The sequence below is a fragment of the Stenella coeruleoalba genome, assembly GCF_951394435.1.
Source record: "Stenella coeruleoalba genome assembly, chromosome: 3".
NCBI lineage: Eukaryota > Metazoa > Chordata > Mammalia > Artiodactyla > Delphinidae > Stenella > Stenella coeruleoalba.
Window position 1 is genome coordinate 137,678,925 of NC_137148.1, and position 23,276 is coordinate 137,702,200.

Below are 23,276 nucleotides of genomic sequence, written 5' to 3' on the forward strand. Positions count from 1 at the left end.
TGAAATGGACGCTACAGACCTGAGGCCGTAAAGGACCGTCCCATCTGGATGCAGCCGGATCATGCGGTTCTTGACAGTCACTCCGTGCACAAAGGACTTCTTATCGTTCAGGAAGTAAGTATCGGGCACCCAGAGCTGGTCTGCCACTCTATTGTCCAGAGTCAAGTTTAAAGGTATTACATTATAGGACAGCCTCTTATCTCTCCAAGCTTGCTGGAAGTACATTGTCAAGGTATAATCCTGTGAAATGGAGAAGATAAAAGAAAAAAAGGCTTATTTTGTACATAAATGGACTTGGGAGACAGGCAAACACTTCAGTATTCACAATATACACAACCAAATACCAAAAACATATACTATTCGCATATAGGCAAATATTAATTTACTAAACCCGTTCTTACTGAGCCCATACTATGTGTCGGGCACCACAGTATCTACAGAAGTGAAGAGAGCATATCCTTGTGAAATTTATCATACATCATTCAGGAAGAAAGATGGTAAGAAATAATTATTTAATAATTAATTTGTCTTAAAGTGTGGTGCCCAGGATTGTTTTAGGTGGAACATAAATACAATTGTAAAAAGTGGTTAATTTATTACAGTAGTAATTATAAGAGTTTATAATGAGAATCTCAATCTGTCTGATCAAAGTGAGTTTCCTAGTGGAGGCAACATTTATACTGAGACTAATGTAGCTTCCCACCTATCTAAAAAATATTAGCTCAGTTAGTATTTCATGAGAATTTTTGGGATTCTGGATCATCAGGCTAGGCTCTTTCGTTTTGAGAAACTGTGCATTGTTATAAAGGGAGCACTGGCCTTGGAGTCCCAGGCTCCAGCATCTTCCAGCTATTTCTAGGAGTAAATTTACATAACTTCTTTTCACTTCAGTTCCTTAACTATAAATGGGCTTTTAATATATCCCTGATCTATCAGAAGATTACTATGACAATTAAATATATAACTCAAATGCAATCTGTAAACTACAAAAAGCTATAAATTATGAACAAAGTATTAACATACATATTGTGACATGTTCTCTCCATTAGAGGCCTACGGGTACAATGTAATTGCTCTTTCACCCTCATGTGAATGACTAAATGAAGGACCAAATATTCATTTGAAAAGGATAATTACCATTCTATTTTAATATCAGTTCACAATGCCCTACTTGAGGGCTTTAAAAAAAACAAAACTAGAATTATGTATTAATCATATCTGCAACCTGAGAGCCAGCACAGTCCTAGGGCACAAATAATGAATGAATGGATATCCAATATGGTATGCCTATTGGATTTCTGCACATACTTGCCTACTTTTGTGGATAAAATACACACTTCAATCGCTGTGAAGTCCCTGAGTTTTTCCAACCCTTGCTGAGATTTATACATCTTCATTTGGCTATGCAATTTTAAAATACGACTCGTAAAATATTACCTGCTAAAAACATTAAATAGCTTCATAGGAAAAGTATAATCCTCCGGCAAAAAATTTAAATATTTTCCCTGGTTTCACAAATATACGAATTTTTATCTCACTCAGAAGTCAGTGTAGAGCTGACTTCTGAATGAGAAGCACAGAATCAAACTTCTATTCTAACAGAAGAATATTCATATCCTAAAGGTATATCAAATAATTGTAGGTGAAATTTACTTGAGTGGATTACTTTAGTCAGTGCTCTGGACTGTTCTAGCACACTCTGCTTTATTAAAGAATTAGTCTGAGGATCTCTAGCATAACATCCTGATTTATAATAAAAGCTAACTTGAAGGCTTATGAATTATATAACGAGAGGACAGAAAATGGATCAGATACATTTTTTACATGTCTCTATGTTGCAAACGGCCTAAAAACTTGGCCATAAATAGAATAGGCAATTTACATTGTGCTTGAGAGAACACACTTAGTGATTTCCGATTCTTGGAGATAAAATGGAAAATTTGATTATTATCTCTATTAGAAGATGAAGCTACGTCAGCCCTCTTAAGAGTTAGGGGAGATAACACAGTTTGGAAGGTGCTGGAGTTTATCAGTCAGCTGAGATGTGTTTGGACACAGGAAATTGTATTTTCTTTTGGGCTAAATAAATGGTAAGATTGTGAGATCCAGAGTCATATGCTAACTCCTGTTATTTGTCAGCAAGGCAGTGCCTGGTAAGAAATGCTCCCAGACAGACCCTGGTGATTCTGCTAACTGTCACATCAATTTTCATTTCTTTTATTTTAAATGACACATCATGACACTGTCAAGAAAGGAAGAGGTTCCTGAATCGAAATAAATGTTACTGGACATAAAAGGAAACAATGGTTCTGTGTTCTACTCTCTCTCCCAGACCCTCATGCCCCCATGAGGCTTTGAACTTTTATGTAGAAAACATCTTTTACACCCATCCAACAAGCCTGCCTTCAGGAAGCTGTGTCACTGTTGGTCTATTCAAACTGAAAAAAAGCAAGTAAACCACTTCTGGGTGCTCCACAACCCATGGCATCACCATGCAAGAAGCAGTTAGATAATCAAAACTAAAACCAATTGACTTTCAATGCTGAGCAAGATGGAGTAAGCCTACTACAGGCTCTCTCTCCTGCTAATCACAACTAACCATCCTGGAAAGAATAAAAAAGCCACTATCTAAGGACTGTGCAAAGTGAAAACTAATAGGCAGATTGGCAGAAAATCAAAATGTGAAGAAAACCCATTACAATAGTGAGCTTCTTATTTATTTCTTCTGCCTCTTGTATCTTCTTAAAGTAACACACACTCACACAAACACAGCCAAAAGCAAAAATAAATGGAGAGATACACCAAGTTCCTGGATTTGAAAAGTGAGTATTGTTAAGATGTCAATTCTCAAATTGATCTGCAGATAAAGTTTAAAAATTTAATCCCAATCAATACCCAAGCAGGATTTTTGTAGATATGAACAAGCTGATCCTAAAGTTTATATGGCAAGCAAAGGAACGAGAAAAAACAATTTAGAAAGGAAAGAACAAAACTGGAGGATTCACACTACCTAATTTCAAGACTCACTCGGAAACTCCATTAAGACAATATGATAGTGTAGTATTGATAGAAACATAGATCAATAAAATAGTAGAATCTAAAAACAAACCCACACAAATATGCTCAAAGATTTCTGACAAAGGTAGAAAGGTAGTAGATTTGAGAAAGCATAATATATTCAGCAAATAGTGTGAATCAACTGGAGCGTGCAAATGTAAATAAATAAGCAAACAAGTAAGCAAGATAGACGTCTAAGTTAGTGTGAGATTCACATATTCACTACTGTATATGCGAAATTTGTAAATGTGATGCTCCCACATCCCAAAGGTAGGTGGTCTCCAAACTTTAAAATTGTACACAAGTAAATATGTTGGACAAGGCCCCCAAAATAAAACAAAACAAAAACACAACTGACCATTTCAAGTGCTGATGATGATGCAGAGCAACTAAAACTCTTACACATTGCAGGTGGGAATACAAATAATCAGCCACTTGGAAAACAGCTAGACAATCTCTTACAAACTTAACATACATTTGACATACAACCTAGCAATCCCACTCCTGTGTGCAAATGTTCAGAGCAGCTCCTGATACATGCAACATCATCAATGATTTTCAAAGAAAGTTAAGTCAAAGAAGGCAGATTCAAAAGAATACACAGTATATGATTCCATTTATATGAAATTTTGGAAAACGTAAAACTATAGGAACAAAGAACAGATGAGTGTTTCTCTGGTATTTGAGGTGCTGGAGAGGCTGACTACAAAGGGACAGCATGAGGAATGATTTTGGATAGCAGAACTGCTCTGCATCTAAACTGTAGTGGTGGTTACACAACTCTAGGCATTAGTTAACTCATAGGACTATACACCAAAATGAGTGCATTTTTCTGTATGTAAATTTAAAAAACAAATTTAAAAACTGCTTAAACAAAAGGAACAAACAAACAAAAAAACCCATGATCTCAGGTCAGACACACCCAGGTTCTTACCCCAGTACTTTCATGTCCATCTGTCATAACCTCGGTTGAGGTGAATGAGTCTCTGTTTCCAACTCAAAAGAAGAAACTGAAGCTAATGAACTTAGGAATTGGGGAAAACAAGAGCTGCTTTGACACCTGGAGGGGGGTGGAGTACAGCGATGCTACAAAATAAGTCATCTCCATGCATACCAGGGAACACGTGGCCCCATCAGGATGCACTAAGATTACCACTAAATGGTCAGTTTCACAATTCCCCATGTGTACAATGAGGCAGTTGGACTAGGTAGTTTCCAACTCCACCCCTAGGAATAAAACAATTCCATTCTAAGAAATGCTTTGCCACCCCTGTGTTCAAATGCATCTCGCCATTTCAAAATCTTCTAAACATCTAAAGTACTTTCATAATTGTTTCTTGCTGTCTTTGTAATTCATTCCCAATACCAAGATTCAAACTCTTCCTGTTTCTTTGGTTTAGTGTTCTACAAAATATATGGTATGAAATAATTTGTGTACGTGTCTATTATCTTTTTTTAATTTTATTATTTTGTGAACTTCCTATTCATGCTCTATGAACACTTTTCTGTTTACCTCCTGTTACTGTATATTTGATAGGTGGATATCAATCTACATAAAACATTTTATTATTTTGCTGTTTCCTTTTAAAGTTATTCTTATAATTAGTTTAACTTTATAGTTTAAAACAAACAAAAAAATATCAATAGTTCAGAGGGCTTCTGTATACTTTTCACACAGCCTCCTCTAAGATTAACATTTTGCATAATTATAGAATATCAAACTAGGATATTAACATTAATATAATACTATTTACTAGACTACAGACCTTATTAGAATATCACCTGTTTATTCACTAAAGTTCTTTTCCTGTTCCAGGATGCAGTCCAAGATCCCACCATGTATTTAGTTTTTCTGTTCCTTAGCGTCCGTCAATCTGTGAGAGTTCCTCAGTCCTTCCTTGTCTTTGATGATGTAATGCTTTCGAAGAGTACTGCTCAGTTATCTTGTTGAATGTCTCTCAATTTGAGCTTGTCTGATGTGTTTATGATGAGACTGAGTTTATACAGTTTTGGCCAGAATATCACCAAAGAAACACTGTATCCATCATATAACGGGTATATGATGTCAATATGTCTTATTACTGGTGAGGATATTAATCTTGAACAGTTGGTTAATGTAGTACCTGCCCCGTTTCTCCACTGTGAAGTTACTATTTCCCCTTGTAATTGATACATATCTTGGGGTAGGTACTTTAGAACTATGAAAGCAATAAGGTTATTAGGCTGACTTCTGTAATCACTGTGTTTTTGGGTTTTGCATACTTTCCAAATTTCTATTTATCTTCTTTCCACTCAACCTGAATCGACATATTCAGTCAGTTGACACTGCTTAACTATTAATAAGACAAACCAAAAGAAGTAAATACCAACATAAGCCATTTAAGGTGTTTTACCATCAAATAATGGGAAATATCTTCTTGAGGCTCATTCTCTCCACCTACTCCTTTCACAGATTAGTGGCATCATTCTGGCCACAGCAGGTGCCTGCTTCTAGTATAGACTTTTACTCTGGATGGTGCAGCATCTTACCCTGCTCTCAAGTCTGCCAGTTGCACTTGGGTGGTGTATATTCCCACCTGGACTTGCTTCAGATTTCTCCTACCTTCATTTATGTCTATGGTTTTCCATATGCTTTTTCTTCTCTGGAGACCATTTCCAAGCTTTCCTTTTTTTTTTTGCAATGCATGTTTATGTATATGGGAACAATTATAAGTGTAATTATGTCATTTTCCCTATCTTTGTGGTTTTTTTTTCCTATTTCTCTGTTTGGGGAGAAGATGGTGGTGTAGGGGATTGGGTTCACAGGTATTTGGTCGGCCATCTGAGGACATAAAGACGCCTAACAGTTACTTTTTTAATGATCAGGGTTTACAGTTTATTTTCATCACTGATAATGTGTGGGTTGTTTAATTTGCTTTACCTATTGCAATTACATCTTCTAGCTTTGAAAATTGCTGCTGCTGTCCTAGAATCTTGAGCTTTGGTGAATAATCTTGTTTCGTGGTCTCCCAGGTAACAATTTTGTCCCCAAAATTAGATATGTTCAGAGAAATATCTTCTCTCTCTGCTCAGGATTTATAATTTTGAAAGAAAATAAAAATTTTAGCTTCATCTTATTATCCCTTGCTGAAATAACAACTTCTAATATACTATCACGTGATACTTTCCTTTAACTTATGCTAGATTGATTCTGAGCTAAGAATCTGAGCTTCTGGCTTTTGTAAGATACGGCTAATGTATTTAAGGAAGTAAAACCTGTGATTATAAGATTATATTATAGAAACTGTGAGTGCAAGTTTAATTTAAACAAAATGCAAGTTTCGTGTGAATAAAACTCCATGATGGTTTGTTCAAATAGCACATTTATAGCTTTTACTATCATTCTTTGCATAGCCTTTTAATTTGGGGCATGTTTAGAGAAGTCTTTCATTATTTTTGTTTGGCTTTTCCACTTTTAAAAAAGGTGACACAAGAGGATTGAATTCCAAAGATTAGGATGCCAAATTATTTCCCTAATTTAAAACTTCTGTTTTTCCTCCCTCATGGGAGAAAAGACACTACATCTGATGCAGAAATTATCACCTAAATAAACACCATAGTAAGACAGAGTAAGCACATTCATAGTACTTACACAGTAAGCATATTCTCAACATCATAAGCTGTTACCCCCTTGAGAGCAAAGACTGTCCCTTATTCCTGTGTATATGACCAATACTGTGCATACTTTCTGGTAAATGGTAACAACTACCATTACCTGTGAAATGGTATAAATTTCCTTGCAAATACTTGGGAGTATGTACAGAGGTCTCTAATCTGTGCGTACCCTTTGCTCTGATATTTACATTCCAAAGGATATTTGCAGAAAATAATTAAGCAGTACATTCTGACAGCTTTATCTCCAAATATTACAACTCTCTTACTTCTGTTTCCAATGCTAATAACCTAGTCTCAGACACCATTACTTGTTAAGTCATTATGTTGCCACTGTTACTCAGTGGAGACTGTTACTGCCTCCTTGCTTCTGATCCTTTTCCTCTCATGGTGGTAGGAACGAAAAGCAGATCACACGTCTACCTTGGTTAATTATCACCCAAAGGCTTTTCATTGCATTCAGAGTAAAACACAAACTTATGACTTTGGCCTTAAAGGTCGTATATGACCTGGACTCTGCACACCTCTCTGATCTTACCTACTACCTCTGCTCTTCCCTCACCTCACCTCACTAAGACCAGCCACACTAGCTTGTCTTCTCTTTTACAAATATTACAAGCTTTTTCAGCCTTAACTTTGTCCTAACTAGTGACTAACTGGAAAAACTATGTCTGGAAAAACTATGTCCCCAAGTGTGGTTGGCTCTTTCCTGGGACTCAGAGCTCAACTAAAATGTCAAATCTATTCAGTGGGACCGTCCCTGACCGTCCTACTCCCAACCCCATCGGACCTTATCACATCCCCCATTTTTATTATGTTTATAGCATTTATCACTTTTTTCAACTAATCATAATCATTTATTGGTTTACTTTTTTATTTTTCATTTCTCTCAACTAGAAGGTAAGTTTCATGAAAATATAAAGCTTTCCTAAACTTGTACATCACTGTAACTCCATTCTTAAGAGAGCTTAGCACATAGTAGCAATAAAAATCTATATATTGAAAGACGTGAAAGAATAAATGTAAGACAATGTACATTTATTCCCCTAAAATATGTACTACTATATTAGCAATAAAATCAAAATTAGTAAAGACCTAAATGTTCATCAGCATGAAACTGAGTAAATAAAACATAGTACTACTATATAGTATAATATATGCAGGAATTAAAATAACATTGTAAAATATTTATTGACATGAATAGGTATTCTCAACATACTATTGATATATTACTATATATTATTATTTTTAAAGAATACTAAAAAACAATAAGCACAACGTGATTCCATTTCAGAAACATACAGGTATATATTGGAGAAATGTGTCTAATAGCAAATATAAATATTAACAGTGGTATCTCTTTATGGCAAGATAAGTGATTTTCAATTGTTTTTGTTTTGTTCTATATATTTTTGTTTTATAAATTATTTATGCAACAAAAATTATATAACCAATTCCTTGTTGAATTAAATTATAAAAATAGAACCTAGCATTACAAATATGTCTTCACTCTCTGCGTATTTTAGAGCTCAGCATGAAGAAAAAGGAAATTTACTCACAGTCACAAATAAATGAGAAAACCTAAGCCTTTCAGCTTGTTATTTACAAAGCACACATCTCCTTTGTATAAACCAAAGGATATTGCCTAGAATCACATAAGAAGTAAGAGCTTTAAGTGGCCACCATTCTTTCTTTTGAAAGTTCACATTTAAGCCATCACTGAGAAGTAAAAATCCATCCCTATTTTTCTTTCTAACCACCGAAGATGGAGATCCCAGAATCTTCCTCTGGCACTAACTTCAGTCTTCTTCAATCTGTTAGGAAATTTCACTTTATTTCTAATGTAAAGCCTTCATATCTGTTTCTTATTTCATACTCAGTGGAGATGAACACACACACACCTGTTCACTCTAGTTTTAGCTTTAATAGCATCCTCTACACTGCACTGGAAGTTCAAGTCCACAGATTCTTCTACAAAAGCATTCAAGGAGATGCCACTGTTTGTATAGTCCCAGCTCCTTACAAGCCTTTTCCCAGTCTGTTCTAGTCACTTCACCTCTTGGTATCTGTTTCCTTATCCACAGTGAATGAACTGAGATAGAGTGAGGATCCCTGTTTAAGAGTGTCAGGTGTTCTAGGATTCTGTCACTCCATTTAACTTCAACTAATCATCTTCCTGAAACTTTTGCTTGAACTGAATTTTTCTGCATTCCAACAGACAACCTTTTACTTTCCATTCTGCTTATTATTTTTCCTCATGCCCCTCCTTTGCTGCTTACCCCAATCACACCCATCCTCTAAGCATTCATGAGGACCTTTACCACTTCTCCCCATCACAGTCCATGTTCATCCTCTGACTCCTTTAATGTGGTGGTCTGTAGCATCCTAAGCATTGTTGAATTGAACTGCTACCTCTTGTAATGTTATTTAGAGGAGACAGGAAATCTCCCAACTAAACTGCACTGTTTTCTCTTAAGTCAGAAACCATGCCGTCATCATCTCTTTACAAGTGATCCAAGCATCTTGTCTTTAACACAACTGATCCTCCATGAATATTTATTCATGGGCACAATAAAGCTTCTTCTCACTTCTTCACTCTTCCTGCATGGGTTTCAAATTTTGATTCTTTAAACCTCTTTACTAATCACTATCCCTGAATCCCCCCAGAGATTTGTTCTCTCCACCCACTGGCATTTGAGAATGAGTTTTCATTCTATCCTTTTTCCGCATGTTTCAAACACCCTCAGAGCTACTGTTGTTCTTTCAGTTTTTCATAGCTTCTCTAGTTCTACTAGAAAAGTCCCCAGGGCTGGGGATGAGGATTTCTGAAGGACACAATTTATCTGTCCAAAGCAAAAAGAACTCAGAGAGAAGTGTGAATATTCCCACAAAAAAAAAAAAAAAAAATCTTTAAAATGTTTTCCATCTTCCACACCTCAGCCCACGAATTGCTGATCCAATTATAGGTCATGGTAATATTTCCACATTCTCAACCTCATAAACTAGAATGTAATGGAGTAAAACTGAGCTCCCCCTTAATAGAAGCCATCACACCAGATGTTCAGTTGCAATATTTTGGAAGAAGCACATGGTAGCAGCTCTAATTGCTAGAGACACATTTGGGACACGAGAGCTGCACCAAAGACCACCCATAAGGGGAATCCAAGATCGGAAGTGATTGATTATTTTCTTGTATGTGAAACTACAACACACATGGTCAATGCAATAAGCTTTCCCACTATTTTTGCTTAGCTCATTTTGCATTTTATTACAGATTCACCTTCTCAGTTATAATGGGACTCAATCTAAGGATGGCTAAAAAATCAAGCAAGTGTAACTCATTATATCTGTCTCTTATATGAATACATAATACCCTCATCAGGGGACTCAGTTCACCCTGAGATAATCAACATTAAAAATACACTTTGTATGTATGATTTGTTTTCTCATTGTGTGCTTTTTAATTACTTTATAACTTTATCTCAAAGAGTTATTGCTTTAGAGTATTTTGCATTCTAATTAGCCTGCCCCTTATATATACCTTATATCTACCTAATCTTGGCCCCGGGCTAAACCTTTTTACATGTCTTATCTCATTAATCATCACAACAGCTCTGTAAGTTATGCACTAGTTCTCCAGGTACTAGCTGCTGTGAGACCTTCATGCTGTTTAACCTCCCTGAGACATCCTGCTCTGTAAAACAATGGAAATAATAGTTCCTAGTAATAAGTAAATTTACTCAAGGAAAGTAATTAGCAGAACGCCTGGCTCATAATAAGTGCTCTACAAACATTTGCCATTATCATGCTCATTATTCTCATTACCGCCATTTTCCAGGTGACACATCTGAAACATAGAGGTCAGTGACTTTCCTATGTCTTTCAGTCAATAACTTTCTAGGTGTTGATTTGGCCAGGGGGCTCTCTGGTGATGGAGCCCATGTTCTTAGTACTGTATTGAGCTGCCTCTGGAACATTCACCTCCCTGTCAGTTTTGATTGACTCATCATTTCCCAACATTGCATTTATTCTCCTTTACCCCCTCCAAAAAGTAAGGGAGAAAATATACCTCGACCTAACTTTCTATCTACACAGCCATATTTACAGCAACAAAAAAAAGTAGAACAATTTTGGGCATACATAAATTACAATATTTCTTGGTGGGGGGGGTGAATGTTGATTTTGAGAACTCTCTGGGATTTGATACTGAAGTTGTGCATACAGGCACATGCACGTGTTCCGGAATACACATAAAGAGACCCAATTTTACACAAAAGGTATTTACATCAACCCACTTTGATCTCGCAGAATGATGAAAACATCTCTGGTTTTTGCAGGGTGTATACCTTACTACTGAGAAGTCCAAAGTAACCGGAGGGACTGTAGGGTAGTATGTGTAGTAATGTACTTATTCAGAAGTAATTCAATTGGAATAATATTTCTATCCAACTAAAACATGTTCAGCCTAAGCTGAGTATTTCATACCCACTTCAGGAGGTTTGTTCAACAGAATGGTAGCAATGATTACTTAACTCTTAGATTAAGCCGCAAGAAATTCCATTTTTTGTGAGTTGAAAAATGTTTGAATTTTGACAGTTTTATATAGTTCAACCCAAATATATGGTAGCTAGTATAAGAGTAAAATTATTAAATTTATTTGTCTAAAATTAGTAATTTTAGGTTCTAAATAACTTGTAACATACACTCATACATACTAATTTTGAAGAAAAAGCTTATGATTTTTATAATTGCGTTTTTTAATGGTTCTGAAATTTGTGTTCAGAATAAAACTCAGATATAAACCATTAAAAAATGCAATTATAAAAATACTAAGGTTTTTGTTTTTCAAAATTAGTATGTGTGAGCATTCCCTTTTCGTTGTTTTGTCTTATCTTAGTGATTCCTAAAAAAAGCTACATTTATAAGAAAACTTAATACTAAAAGAAAGTTACATTACTGTATAGCAGACACTACCCTAGAGTCCTTAATAAATTTTTGTCTCTTTCCCTTCCTACACTCACTCAAATTAATCGTTTTCAAATCTGTTAATAACTACATGATGCAATCAATTGTACCTCTAAAAATCCTTTTTATTAGGAGTTAATGTTATACCCTTAGGCCCACCATTATAAGAGTGATCTTCTTAGGATGTATCTAGTTTTAATATCTCTGAGATCTGGGTGCGACTAAAAGTTGGCTAGTGAAAAAAGTTGGCTATGTTGTTTTCTGCTATGCATTCAGAGAAGGCAAAGTGTCATGGCACCAGTGGAGGGAGTCAGAGGGGGCAATGGAAAGAACACTGAATTGGAAAGTAGGAGACATGATTGAGGGCTTCCTCCATTACTTATTATCTGATGGTCTCAGAGAAGTAGCTTAACCTCTCTACATTTCAGTTTTTGCTTCTGTGAAATGGGATTACCAATACTGTACCTGAGAAGCATGTACCTTGTAACTTTACCCCAAGACACACGTCAAACATGATACGTGAAAGCTCTCACCAATGTCTTGATGTGGGAAGCAGCATAGCCTAATGTTTAAGCAGAAGGTTTCTGGATTCCAGAGGGTTGGTTGAAATTCCAGCTCCACCACTTACTTCGTGTATAATCCCGGGCACATACTTTAATATCCCAAAGCTTGGGTGTCCTCAACTGTAAAATAATGATTACCTCACTAGCTGCTGGCAGAAATAAATGAAATAATATAAATCCAAACCCTGATGATCATAGCACTCAATAAGTAGGCAGTGTATACCATTAAAGCATTAATTTAAGAGTGTTGATTTTTATTAATTGTTCATGAAAAAGTTAAAGAAAAAGCCAACAGGAAAAATGACTGCATTTGCTAACTTTGCTCACAAAGATAAAAATTTACTATTATTCCCCAGTTTACAACCGAATGAATGGAAACTGTTATATGTAAACAAAATGGTACAAAATTATATTGGAGCTCTCCCAAAAAGGAAAAGCCCAGGACCTGATGGCTTCACTGGTGAGTTCTATCAAACATTTAAAGAAGAATTAACACTAATCCACCCCAAAATCTTCCAAATAATTGAAAAGGAAGGAACCTGTTACTTGATACTAAAACCAGGGGGATTTATTCCTGGAATGCAAGAATGGTTCAACATAAGAAAATCAATCAATGCAATATAACACATTACCAAATGAGGGGGAAAAGCCATGTGATTATTTCAATTGATATAATAAAGCACTATATAAAATTAAACACGTTTTCATGATAAAAACACACAACAAACTAGGAATAGAAGGAAACTACCTCAATATAATAAAGGCCATATATGACAAGCCCACAGCTAATGTTCTATTCAATGGTCAAAGCCTGATAGCTTTTTCTCTAAGATCAGGGACAAGACAAGAATGCCCACTTTCACTACTCTTATTCAACACAGTACTGGAAATCCTAGCCAGAAGAATTAGGCAGGAAAAAGAAATAAAAAGCATCCAAATTGGAAAGGAAGAAGTAAAATTATCTCTGTTCACAGAAAACATGATGTTATATGTAGAAAATCCTAAAGATTCCAAACACACACAAACACAATAACTGTTAGAATAAATGAATTCAGCAAAGTTTCAGGATACAAGATCAAGACTCAAAAATCAGTTGTGTCTCTATACACTAACAATGGACAATCCAAAGAAGAAATTAAAAAAAAAAAACACTGTTTACAATAGCATCAAAAAGAATAAATTATTTAGGAATAAACAAAGGAGGCAAAAGACCTGTACTCTGAAAACTACAAAGTGTTGCTGAAAGAAATTAAACAAGTCACAAAAAACTGGGAGGACACCCTATGTTCATGGTTTGGAACGCTTAATATCATTAAGTTACCTACAGTATTAATGCAATCCCGATCAAAACCCAAACAGTGTCTTTTGTAGAAATAGAAAAATCCATCCTAAAATTCACAAGGAATCTCAACAGATCCTGAATAGACAAAATAACCTTGAAAAAGCAGTACCAAGCAGATGGCCTCACACTTTCTAATTTAAAAATGTGTTACAAAGCTTCAGTAACCTGAACAGTGTGGTACTGGCAATAAAGACAGATACACAGACCAACGGAATAGAATGGAAAGTCAAGAAATAAAAATTGGAATAAAAAAATGGAAAATTATCTTTAACAGGGGTGCCAAGACCACTCAATGGGAAAGGTATAGTAGTCTCTTCATCAAGCTGTGCTGGAAAAAGTGGAGATCCACATGCAAAAGAATGAACTTGGACCCTTATCTTACCCATATACCAAAAGTAACTCAAAATGTATTAAAGACCTAAATGTAAGACCTAAAACTGAAGACAATATAGGGAAAAAGCTTCATGACATGGATTTGCCAATGATTTCTTGGACATGAGATCAAAAGCATTGGCAACAGAAGCAAAAATATACAAATGGGACTACAGCAAATCTAAAATACCTTGTGCATCAAAGGACACAGTCACTAGAGTGAAAATACAACTTATGGAATGGGAGAAAATATTTGCAGGTCATATATCTGACAAGGAGTTAATATACAGAATATATAAAGAATTCCTACAACTCAGCAATAAATAAATAACCAGACTGAAAAATGGGCAAAGGACTTAAATCGACATTTCTCCAAACATGACATACAAATGGCCAATAAGCATATAGCAAGATTTGAAACATCACTAATCATTAGAGAATGCTAATCAAAACCACAATAGATATCACCTCACATCCATTAGAATGTCAAAGGAAGGAAGGAAGGAAGGAAGCAAGGAAGCAAGGAAGGAAGGAAGGAAGAAAGGAAGGAAGAAAGAAAAGGAGAGAAAGAAAGGAGGGGGAGGGAGGGAGGAAGGAAGGAAGGAAGAAAGAATAAAAAATAAAGAGGGAAAGAAAAGGGAGGAGGGAGGGAGGAAAAAAGAAAGAAAGGAAGAAAATAACAAGCGTTGACGAGGATATAGAGAAATTAGAACTCTTACACATTGTTGGTGTGAACGCAAAATGAAGGAACTGCTATGAAAAACAATATGGTGGTTCTTCAAAACATTAAAAATAGAATTACTATATGATCCAGCAATCTCACTTCTGGATATATAGCCAAAAGAATTGAAAGCAGGATCTCTAAGAGATATTTGCACACTCATTTTCATAACAACATTATTCACAATAGTCAAGAGGTGGTAGCAACCCAAATGTTCATTAGCAGGGGAATGGTTAAACAAAATGTTGCATAGACAATGGATTATTTTTCAGCTTTAAGAGGGAAGAAAATTCGGGCACATGCTACAACATAGATAATGCTTGAGACCATTATGCTAAGTAAAGTCACCTAATCACAAACAGATTCTGCTCATGTGAGATATCTAAAATAGCCAAATCCATTGAGACAGAAAATAGAATGGTATTTACTAGGGGCTGGGAGGAGAAGGAAAGGTAGAGTTGTTTAATAGGTACAGAGTTTCAGTTTTGCAAGATGAAAGGTGTCCTGGAGATTAGGGGCATAACAATACGAAAATACTTATTGCTACTGAACTGTACACTTAAAAAAGTATATTGCTACTGAACTGTACACTTAAAAAAGTATATTAGGGACACTTAATTAGCTAAGGTATTGTGTGTGGAAAATGCAAGAATCATTTTGCAAAGAAATGATCACTTGCTTTATAATTTTGGATTTCTACATATTTATTTAGTAAACCTTCTCATTTATTTTTTTCACATCTTTATTGGAGTATAATTGCTTTACAATGGTGTGTTAGTTTCTGCTGTACAACAAAGTGAATCAGCTATATGTATACATACATCCTCATGTCCCCTCCCTCTTGAGCCACCCTCCCCCCATCCTTGTCCCACCTCTCTAGGTGGTCACAAAGCATCGAGTAGATCTTCCTGTGCTATGCAGCTGCTTCTCACTAGCCATACATTTTACATTTGGTAGTGTAGATATGTCAAAGTTACTTTCTCACTTCATCTCAGCTTCCCTTTCCCCCCGCCGCCCTGTGTCCTCAAGTCTGGTCTCTACGTCTGCATCTTTATTCCTGCCCTGCCACTAGGTTCATCAGTACCATTTTTCTAGATTCCATATATATGCGTTAGCATATGTATTTGTTTTTCTTTCTGACTTACTTCACTAACATGAGATGTTATGAAACATAAGAAAAGCTAGAACTATTCTTTGTCTCTCCTTCTGCACAGATACACTAAGTAAAGAGCTCAATATCACAAAGTCTCTGTTGCTACAGGGTACAGAGAGATTGGTTTGATCAAGTTAATCAGGAAAATCACATATATGTATATAATCTCCAAGGAAAATTGCATATATGACTAACTGACACGACACCATTGTTATTTTTAAAAACTCACCTTGAATAACAGAAGTTACTTACACATCACCATTCTATTTTCAAACCAAATTCGTTGAGTGATCACTGCTGTAAATTTTGACTTTTTCCAGATGTGGTACATCTGATGGTGGTCTCGAAAATGATCTTTGAAATCAGTGCTATTAAGTTTTAAGAATCCATTTTCTGTCTATGGCACTCTGGCCAGTCGTGCACAGTATTATTAAGTACATCAAAATAAAATTATTTACAAGATGCTTCTTGTGTTTTTTGATCCCCATAAAGTTTGCAACAATGGATCATTAATCTGCTATTTACAGAAGAACAACTTTGCAACAGATATCAAGGATCAGGGAACAGACAGACAAATATCTCACATAGATTTCAATAAGCATTTGTTATGGTTGACTATAACACATACTATATCATATTACATGTCCTTCTTTCAACCAAATTTCTCTTATGCATACTTGAAAGGGGTAGAGGTCATCCTCTCTTATTTGACTATTTTCTTCCCTTCAATCTAAGAAGTGATTTTTATAGGAAAAGTGAAAAGTATGAGGAAACTGACACAGAGAGACAGGAAGTGCTAAGTAGACCCTTTTCAATACTTTAGACGCTTATTTTTATTCTACTCAGCATGGGATAGGCTCATTCTCTCTGAAGCAGCATCCTCTGAAGAGATCTGACAGTATTAACAAAAAAGGACGTTTTCAAGTAAGTACATATCACTGCTTTCATACTTTTGACAAGCTTGTAGAAGCTGAGAAGAAGGCCAATACGCCGACCCAGGCTGGAGCAAAGAGAATATACCTAGCCAAGGCTTCCAAGAGAATACCTGATGTGCTGAGATGAAACAGAAATGCATGTGATCACTTTTGGAGGCAAAGCCAATTTTTAAAAGAAACTGAGATGAAAGTGACATTGGGCACAGAGCTTTACCACTGCCTCTGTCTGCATCAGATATTCTTAATATCCACTGAATGCACCAACGGTCTGGCATTTCTGGGGCTGGAGTGGCATCCCCTTCCTTTGTGAGTATAATCACCCACCGCATAGCTGCCTTCTGCGAGTGTAGAGTCAGCACTCGACAAGCCTTTTTAAATTGTAGGCCCTGACACCCCCGCTAGTCTTGGCCCTGCATGATGTACCGGTACACCTCTCAGGAGCCTTGAAAAATGGTGTTTACTGGTTTTTATTATTATAAAACTGATTATAGAAAATTTGGACACTATATAAAGATAAGATGAAGAAAATTTAAATAGCTCAAAGTATCACTATCCAGAGTAACCATGAACACATTAGACCTTTTAGGCAATTTTTCAACGCAGTGCCCTTAGTATTACAAAGTTAGGATCTTACCCTACACGGGTGCACACACACACACTTCTTTTTTTTTTCACTATTTTATTTAGTTATTTAGTAATTTTACCATCTTTATTGGAGTATAATTGCTTTACAATGGTGTGTTAGCTTCTGCTGTATAACAAAGTGAATCAGCTATACATACACATATATCCCCGTACCCGCTCCCTCTTGCGTCTCTCTCCCACCCTCCCTATCCAACCCCTCTAGGTGGTCACAAAGCACCGAGCTGATCTCCCTGTGCTATGCAACTGCTTCCCACTAGCTATCTATTTCACCTTTGGTAGTGTATATATGTCCATGCCACTCTCTCACTTCGTCCCAGCTTACCCTTCCCCCACTCCGTATCCTCAAGTCCATTCTCTATGTCAAGCACACTTCTTAATCCTTGTATTTTAAAAAGCCAAGCCTGAGACTATTCTTCCCAGCCCTCCCCACCCCCTCTCTCCTCATCTTTTTGAGGCCATCAGATGCAAGCCTGTATAGCATGTCACTTTTAGACCACAGTGGCCCTCTCTCTTCTCTTTCCTGACCCTGGGGAATGACAGAGCCCCAAAATGGAAAGAAACCAAGTCTCAGAGTCACAGCATAAATGAAAGCTACCTGTTAAAAAGGGAACAACTTCACTGGTTTGGTCAATGAGTGAGAAATGAACCTCTACTGTGTTACGTCACAGAAACTTGGAGGTTGATTATAGAAGCTGGTGTTAGCCTAATGCTGCAGAAATGAATAAATTCGCCAGATGTTTACCTATTAAATTCATAGGTCATGACAGAACCGGAGTTTCAATGACTGGATTACTAAATTCCTGTGCAGCCTCCAACAAGAGAAGGCCTGCACTCTCCTCTGCAAACTGAACAGAATGATGAGTATCTTGCAAGACTATTGTTAAGAATGAAAGAGTAGGGAGGGTGGGAGGGAGGGAGACGCAAGAGGGAAGAGATATGGGGACATGTGTGTATGTATAACTGATTCACTTTGTTATAAAGCAGAAACTAACACACCATTGTAAAGCAATTATACTCCAATAAAGATGTAAAAAAAAAAACAATGAAAGCACATATAAGTGTGTCTGTGCCCAGTACAAAGTCAGTGTTCCGTATTGACGGTTATTATTTAAACAAGCAGATTAAACAAATGATAACTGTTCTTAAAAGGATGCCTATTGTTTTTCCTGTATCAAACTAAAAAATAGATATTTTCATTTTCTTATTACTTAGTATATCATGCTGCACCTACTTCTCAAGAGGATTTGAGCTGACCGAGTCAAAAACACGTTTGCCAGGAACCAGTGTTGAAGCAAATTAGATACAATGGAAGTGTTAAACGTGGTCAACTTTGGACCATTAGCACCCTTCTTAAAATTCATAAAAGTGCTACTGGTATTCATTAAGAAATGCATAAACATTTACAGTGTGATGGGGAATGTAATAATGCTTCTCATTTTAGTATATTTAAAATGATGGGAAAACATTCTGTCACTAAGCTAAAGTGTTATCAATTTGGGTTTTTAAATCAACAATAAATTTATACTTCCAGTCTTACCTAACAGGAGATAAATGACAGAGGAAAAACAAATATGAAACAGCATATACACACATAATTACATAAATATACACCTCTTTAGGCAACAAATGCGTTTAACTGAATACTTGGTTACCTATCAGGTATTAAGTGCTGATGCCAACTATAATATACAGGCCCATTCTTCAAGTACAGTATTTCATGTACTAAATCTAGTTTCCCCTGAAAACATAGACAAAGGCAATGAGGGGAACAGAATCACATATTAAATATGGTCATACTAGTGAAGAAGCCTACTGGCAGAGTCATAGTGAGGATAAGAGTTAATGTACGTAAAGGCTTTGGCACAGAATAGGAGTAAGTCTCCTAATAACTACACTGACTTATTTCTGAAGGTAAAAGAAACTGCCATAGATATACCAGGGTCCTATGGGAAACTGAGTTACTCTACAGCAAAAGAAATGTCTGACTTCACCAACATGAATATATAAATGGCAATTAAAAATATGTGATGCACTCTTATACATGGCACAAATATCATTTAGCATAGGCCTGTTCTCTGCATCTTTTTTTCTGTGAAAAGAAATATATCTTACCTCACTGAAAGCAGAAGCACGTTAATAATGTACAATTAATTCCATCCCCAAACCTGGTATGGACCACGGTTAGCTTTAATCCATTCAAAGAACTTTAATAATAAAAATGTGGTACTAGTCTTATTTGTACATTTTGACCCCATGCATTTTGAGGGCAGAGCTGTCCACGTGCTTTCAGTGCCTAATTCCGAACCGAACATCTATAGTCTGAAACTAGAATGACTTAGACATTCATCTTTCCCAGACTCCAGGGTAAATGATCCAAAAGGCAGCAATGGTCCTGAATCCCCAGATCATTACAGAGAGTCCAATGCTTGGAACTGGGAGGCTCTCTGGAGTCCAGTCTTCTAAATTTACAAAGAGAAAAATGAAATCCTGAAACCTGTAATTCTTCCCGCGACCATATAACCACTTAAGGGCTGGGTGGAGACAGATCCCAAGGTGCTGTACCATGCTATCCTGTACTCTCTCCCCATTCTCAGCTTCATCATGAATAGTAAGCTTTGCTGCTTTCAAACCTTCTCATTCAACATTAAAATACCTTCTGAAGATGTGAGCAGGAAGGTGGCAAATGAAACATGTCCTTCACAATGTGTGCATTTGTGTCTGGGTTTCAGAGATTTAGAAAATGAAACTATATGCTTTCTACAAAAAAAAGACCTGCCCAAACTCTTCAGCTACATCTATCCATGTACTGTTCCTGTCTTCTTTTGGTTCCACATAGTAGGGTTGGTTCCTGATTGAAAGACAGAATTTTAGGTGACTTTACAGCAAGATAATTACTGTGACAGTTTTCAAAGTCCAACACCATTTCTTCTCACTTTAATTCTTCTTTCTCAAGTGTGGCTCAGGGGCTGTCTCATGGCAGAAAGCAGAATCTTTAACGTATGTTAATACTGAAGCTGCCTTCTCTATACAAATTAAGTCGATCTTTGGGCCCCTGACAAGTCTACCTAGATCACAGTAACCTTCCCCTCTATAGTGCTGAACCAACATCCTATCCTTAAAAGTAGGTGGTGCCCCAGAGGCATAGGCATGATCATATTACTTCTTTTAAAGCACATACTTTATAGATCTGTATGTGATAAACACTCAAAGATACCTCCTCTGGCATACAAGTCCTTTGATGAAATATACCCTATTGAACACAGAAGTTCGAGAAGATTATTTTATTTTGAGTTGGGTATTTTGCTCCATATTTAATTGCCACTTACAAAGGCTGAAAAGTAGACAGCAACCATTCTGTTTGACTTTAGAATCTCTAGACTTTTGTAGAATATTTCCTACTTGACTGTGCTAGGAATTTTCACATATACCATCAGCCTAGCCAAAATGTATTCTACACAACAATACATCCACTAAGATGTTTCTCAAGAAAAGTGTGCCATGGTCAAATGTATTAGGAAAACTCACCTGCACCCCCTCGGCCACTCCCTCGCAGGTTGAGGCAGGGATTCCGGTGCTGGGAGCCCAGTTAGAAGAAGTGATACATTTCCTCACTGCCCTCCTGTTCTCTTTGTGAACAACATGCGTTTTCCAAGAAGTTAAGTGAACCTAAGGATCCAGTTGGTGGCCACTGAACAGAGTGAAGAGGAAACAGCAAGTGCACAGTCTCTAAACTGGAAAAGAATTTAATGTGGTTGAGGACCTGAAAGATGTCCAGTGTAGCTGAAGTACACTGAACTGGAGGGACTAAGGGGTCAGCAGAGGCCATGATATATATATTTTTTCCTTCTTCTCTTTTTGTGAGTGTGTATGTGTATGCTTCTTTGTGTGATTCTGTCTGTATAGTTTTGCTTTTAGTATTTGTCCTAGGGTTCTATCTCTCCATTTTTGTTTTTGTTTTTTTAGTATAGTTTTTAGCACTTGTTATAATTGGTGGATTTGTTTTTTGGTTTGGTCACTCGCTTCTTTCTTATTTTCTTTTTTTAAAACTACTTTTTGTTTTTAATAATGTTTTTTATTCTTTATTTTAATAACTTTTTTTTATTTTCTTTCTTTCTTTTTTTCTCCTTTTTCTTCTGAGTCGTGTGGCTGACAGGGTCTTGGTGCTCTGGCTGGGTGTCAGGCCTGTGCCTTTGAGGTGGGAGAGCCGACTTCAGGACACTGGTCCCTCAGAGACCTCCTGGCTCCACATAGTATCAAATGTCAAAAGCTCTTCCAGAGATCTCCATGTCAATGCTTAGATACAGCTCCACTCAATGAACAGCTAGCTACAGTGCTGGACACCCTATGCCAAACAACTAGCAACACAGGAACACAACCCCATCCATTAGCAGACAGGCTGCATAAAATCATAATAAGATGACAGACATCCAAAAACACACCACCGGATGCAGTCCTGCCCACCTAAAGACAAGATCCAGCCTCACCCACCAGAACACTGGCAACAGTCCCCTCCACCAGGAAGCCTACACAACCAACTGAATCAACCTTAGCCACTGGAGGCAGACACCAAAAACCACAAGAACTACAAACCTGCAGCCTGTGAAAAGGACACCCCAAACACAGTAAGTTAAGCAAAATGAGAAGACAGAGAAACACAGCAGACGAAGGAGCAAACAAAACCCCACCAAACCAAACAAATGAAGAGGAAATAGGCAGTCCACCTGAAAAAGAATTCAGAGTAATCATAGTAAAGATGATCCCAAATTTTGGAAATACAATGCAGAAAATACAAGAAATGTTTAACAAGGACCTCGAAGAACTAAAGAGCAAACAAACAACACAATAAATGAAATTAAAAATTCTCTAGAAGGAATCAATAGCAGAATAACTGAGGCAGAAGAACAGAGAAATGATCTGGAAGAAAAAATAGTGGAAATAACTACTGGAGAGCACAAAAAAGAAAAAAGAATGAAAAGAATTGAGGACAGTCTCAGAGACCTCTGAGACGACATTAAACACACCAACATTCGAATGATAGGGGTCCCAAAAGAAGAAGAGAAAAAGAAAGGGATTGAGAAAATATTTCAAAAGATTACAGTTGAAACTTCCTTAATGTGGGAAAGGAAATAGTCAATCAAGTCCGCAAAGCACAGAGGGTCCCATACAGGATAAATTCAATGAGAAACACGCCAAGAAACATATTAATCACACTGTCAAAAATTAAATACAAAGAAAAAATATTAAAAGCAGCAAGGGAAAAACAACAAATAACATACAAAAGAAGTCCCCATAAGGTTAACAGCTGATCTTTCAGCAGAAACTCTGCAAGCCAGAAGGGACTGGCAGGACATATTTAAAGTGATGAAAGGGAAAAACCTACAACCAAGATTATTCTACCCAGCAAGGATCTCATTCAGATTAGATAGAGAAATTAAAATCTTTACAGCCAACCAAAAGCTGAGATAAGTCAGCAACACCAAACCAGCTTTACAACAAATGCTAAAGGAATTTCTCTAGGCAGGAAACACGGGATAAGGAAAAGACCTACAAAACCAAACGCAAAACAATTAAGAAAATGGTCATAGGAACTTACATATCAATAATTACCTTAAATGTAAACAGATTAAATGCTCCATCCAAAAGACACAGACTGGCTGAATGGACACAAAAACAAGACCCATATACATGCTGTCTACAAGAGTTCCACTTCAGACCTAGGGACACATACAGACTGAAAGTGAGGGGATGGAAAAAGATATTCCATGCAAATGGAAATCAAAAGAAAGCTGGAGTAGCGATTCTCATATCAGACAAAATAGACATTAGAATAAAGATTATTAAAAGAGACAAAGAAGGACATTACATAATGATC

At 36.6% G+C, this 23,276-nt stretch overlaps 1 protein-coding gene across 8 annotated transcripts in view; it reads right to left on the bottom strand.

Moving 5' to 3' along the window:
- Positions 1-23,276, bottom strand: part of GABRB2 (gamma-aminobutyric acid type A receptor subunit beta2) — a 556,114-nt gene that overhangs the window by 194,417 nt on the left and 338,421 nt on the right. For all 8 annotated transcript variants that reach the window (XM_079918416.1, XM_079918420.1, XM_079918417.1 and 5 more), the window contains one exon: positions 20-240. In XM_079918416.1, the coding sequence (XP_079774542.1) occupies positions 20-240 (221 nt within the window). The remainder of the gene's footprint in view (positions 1-19; positions 241-23,276) is intronic.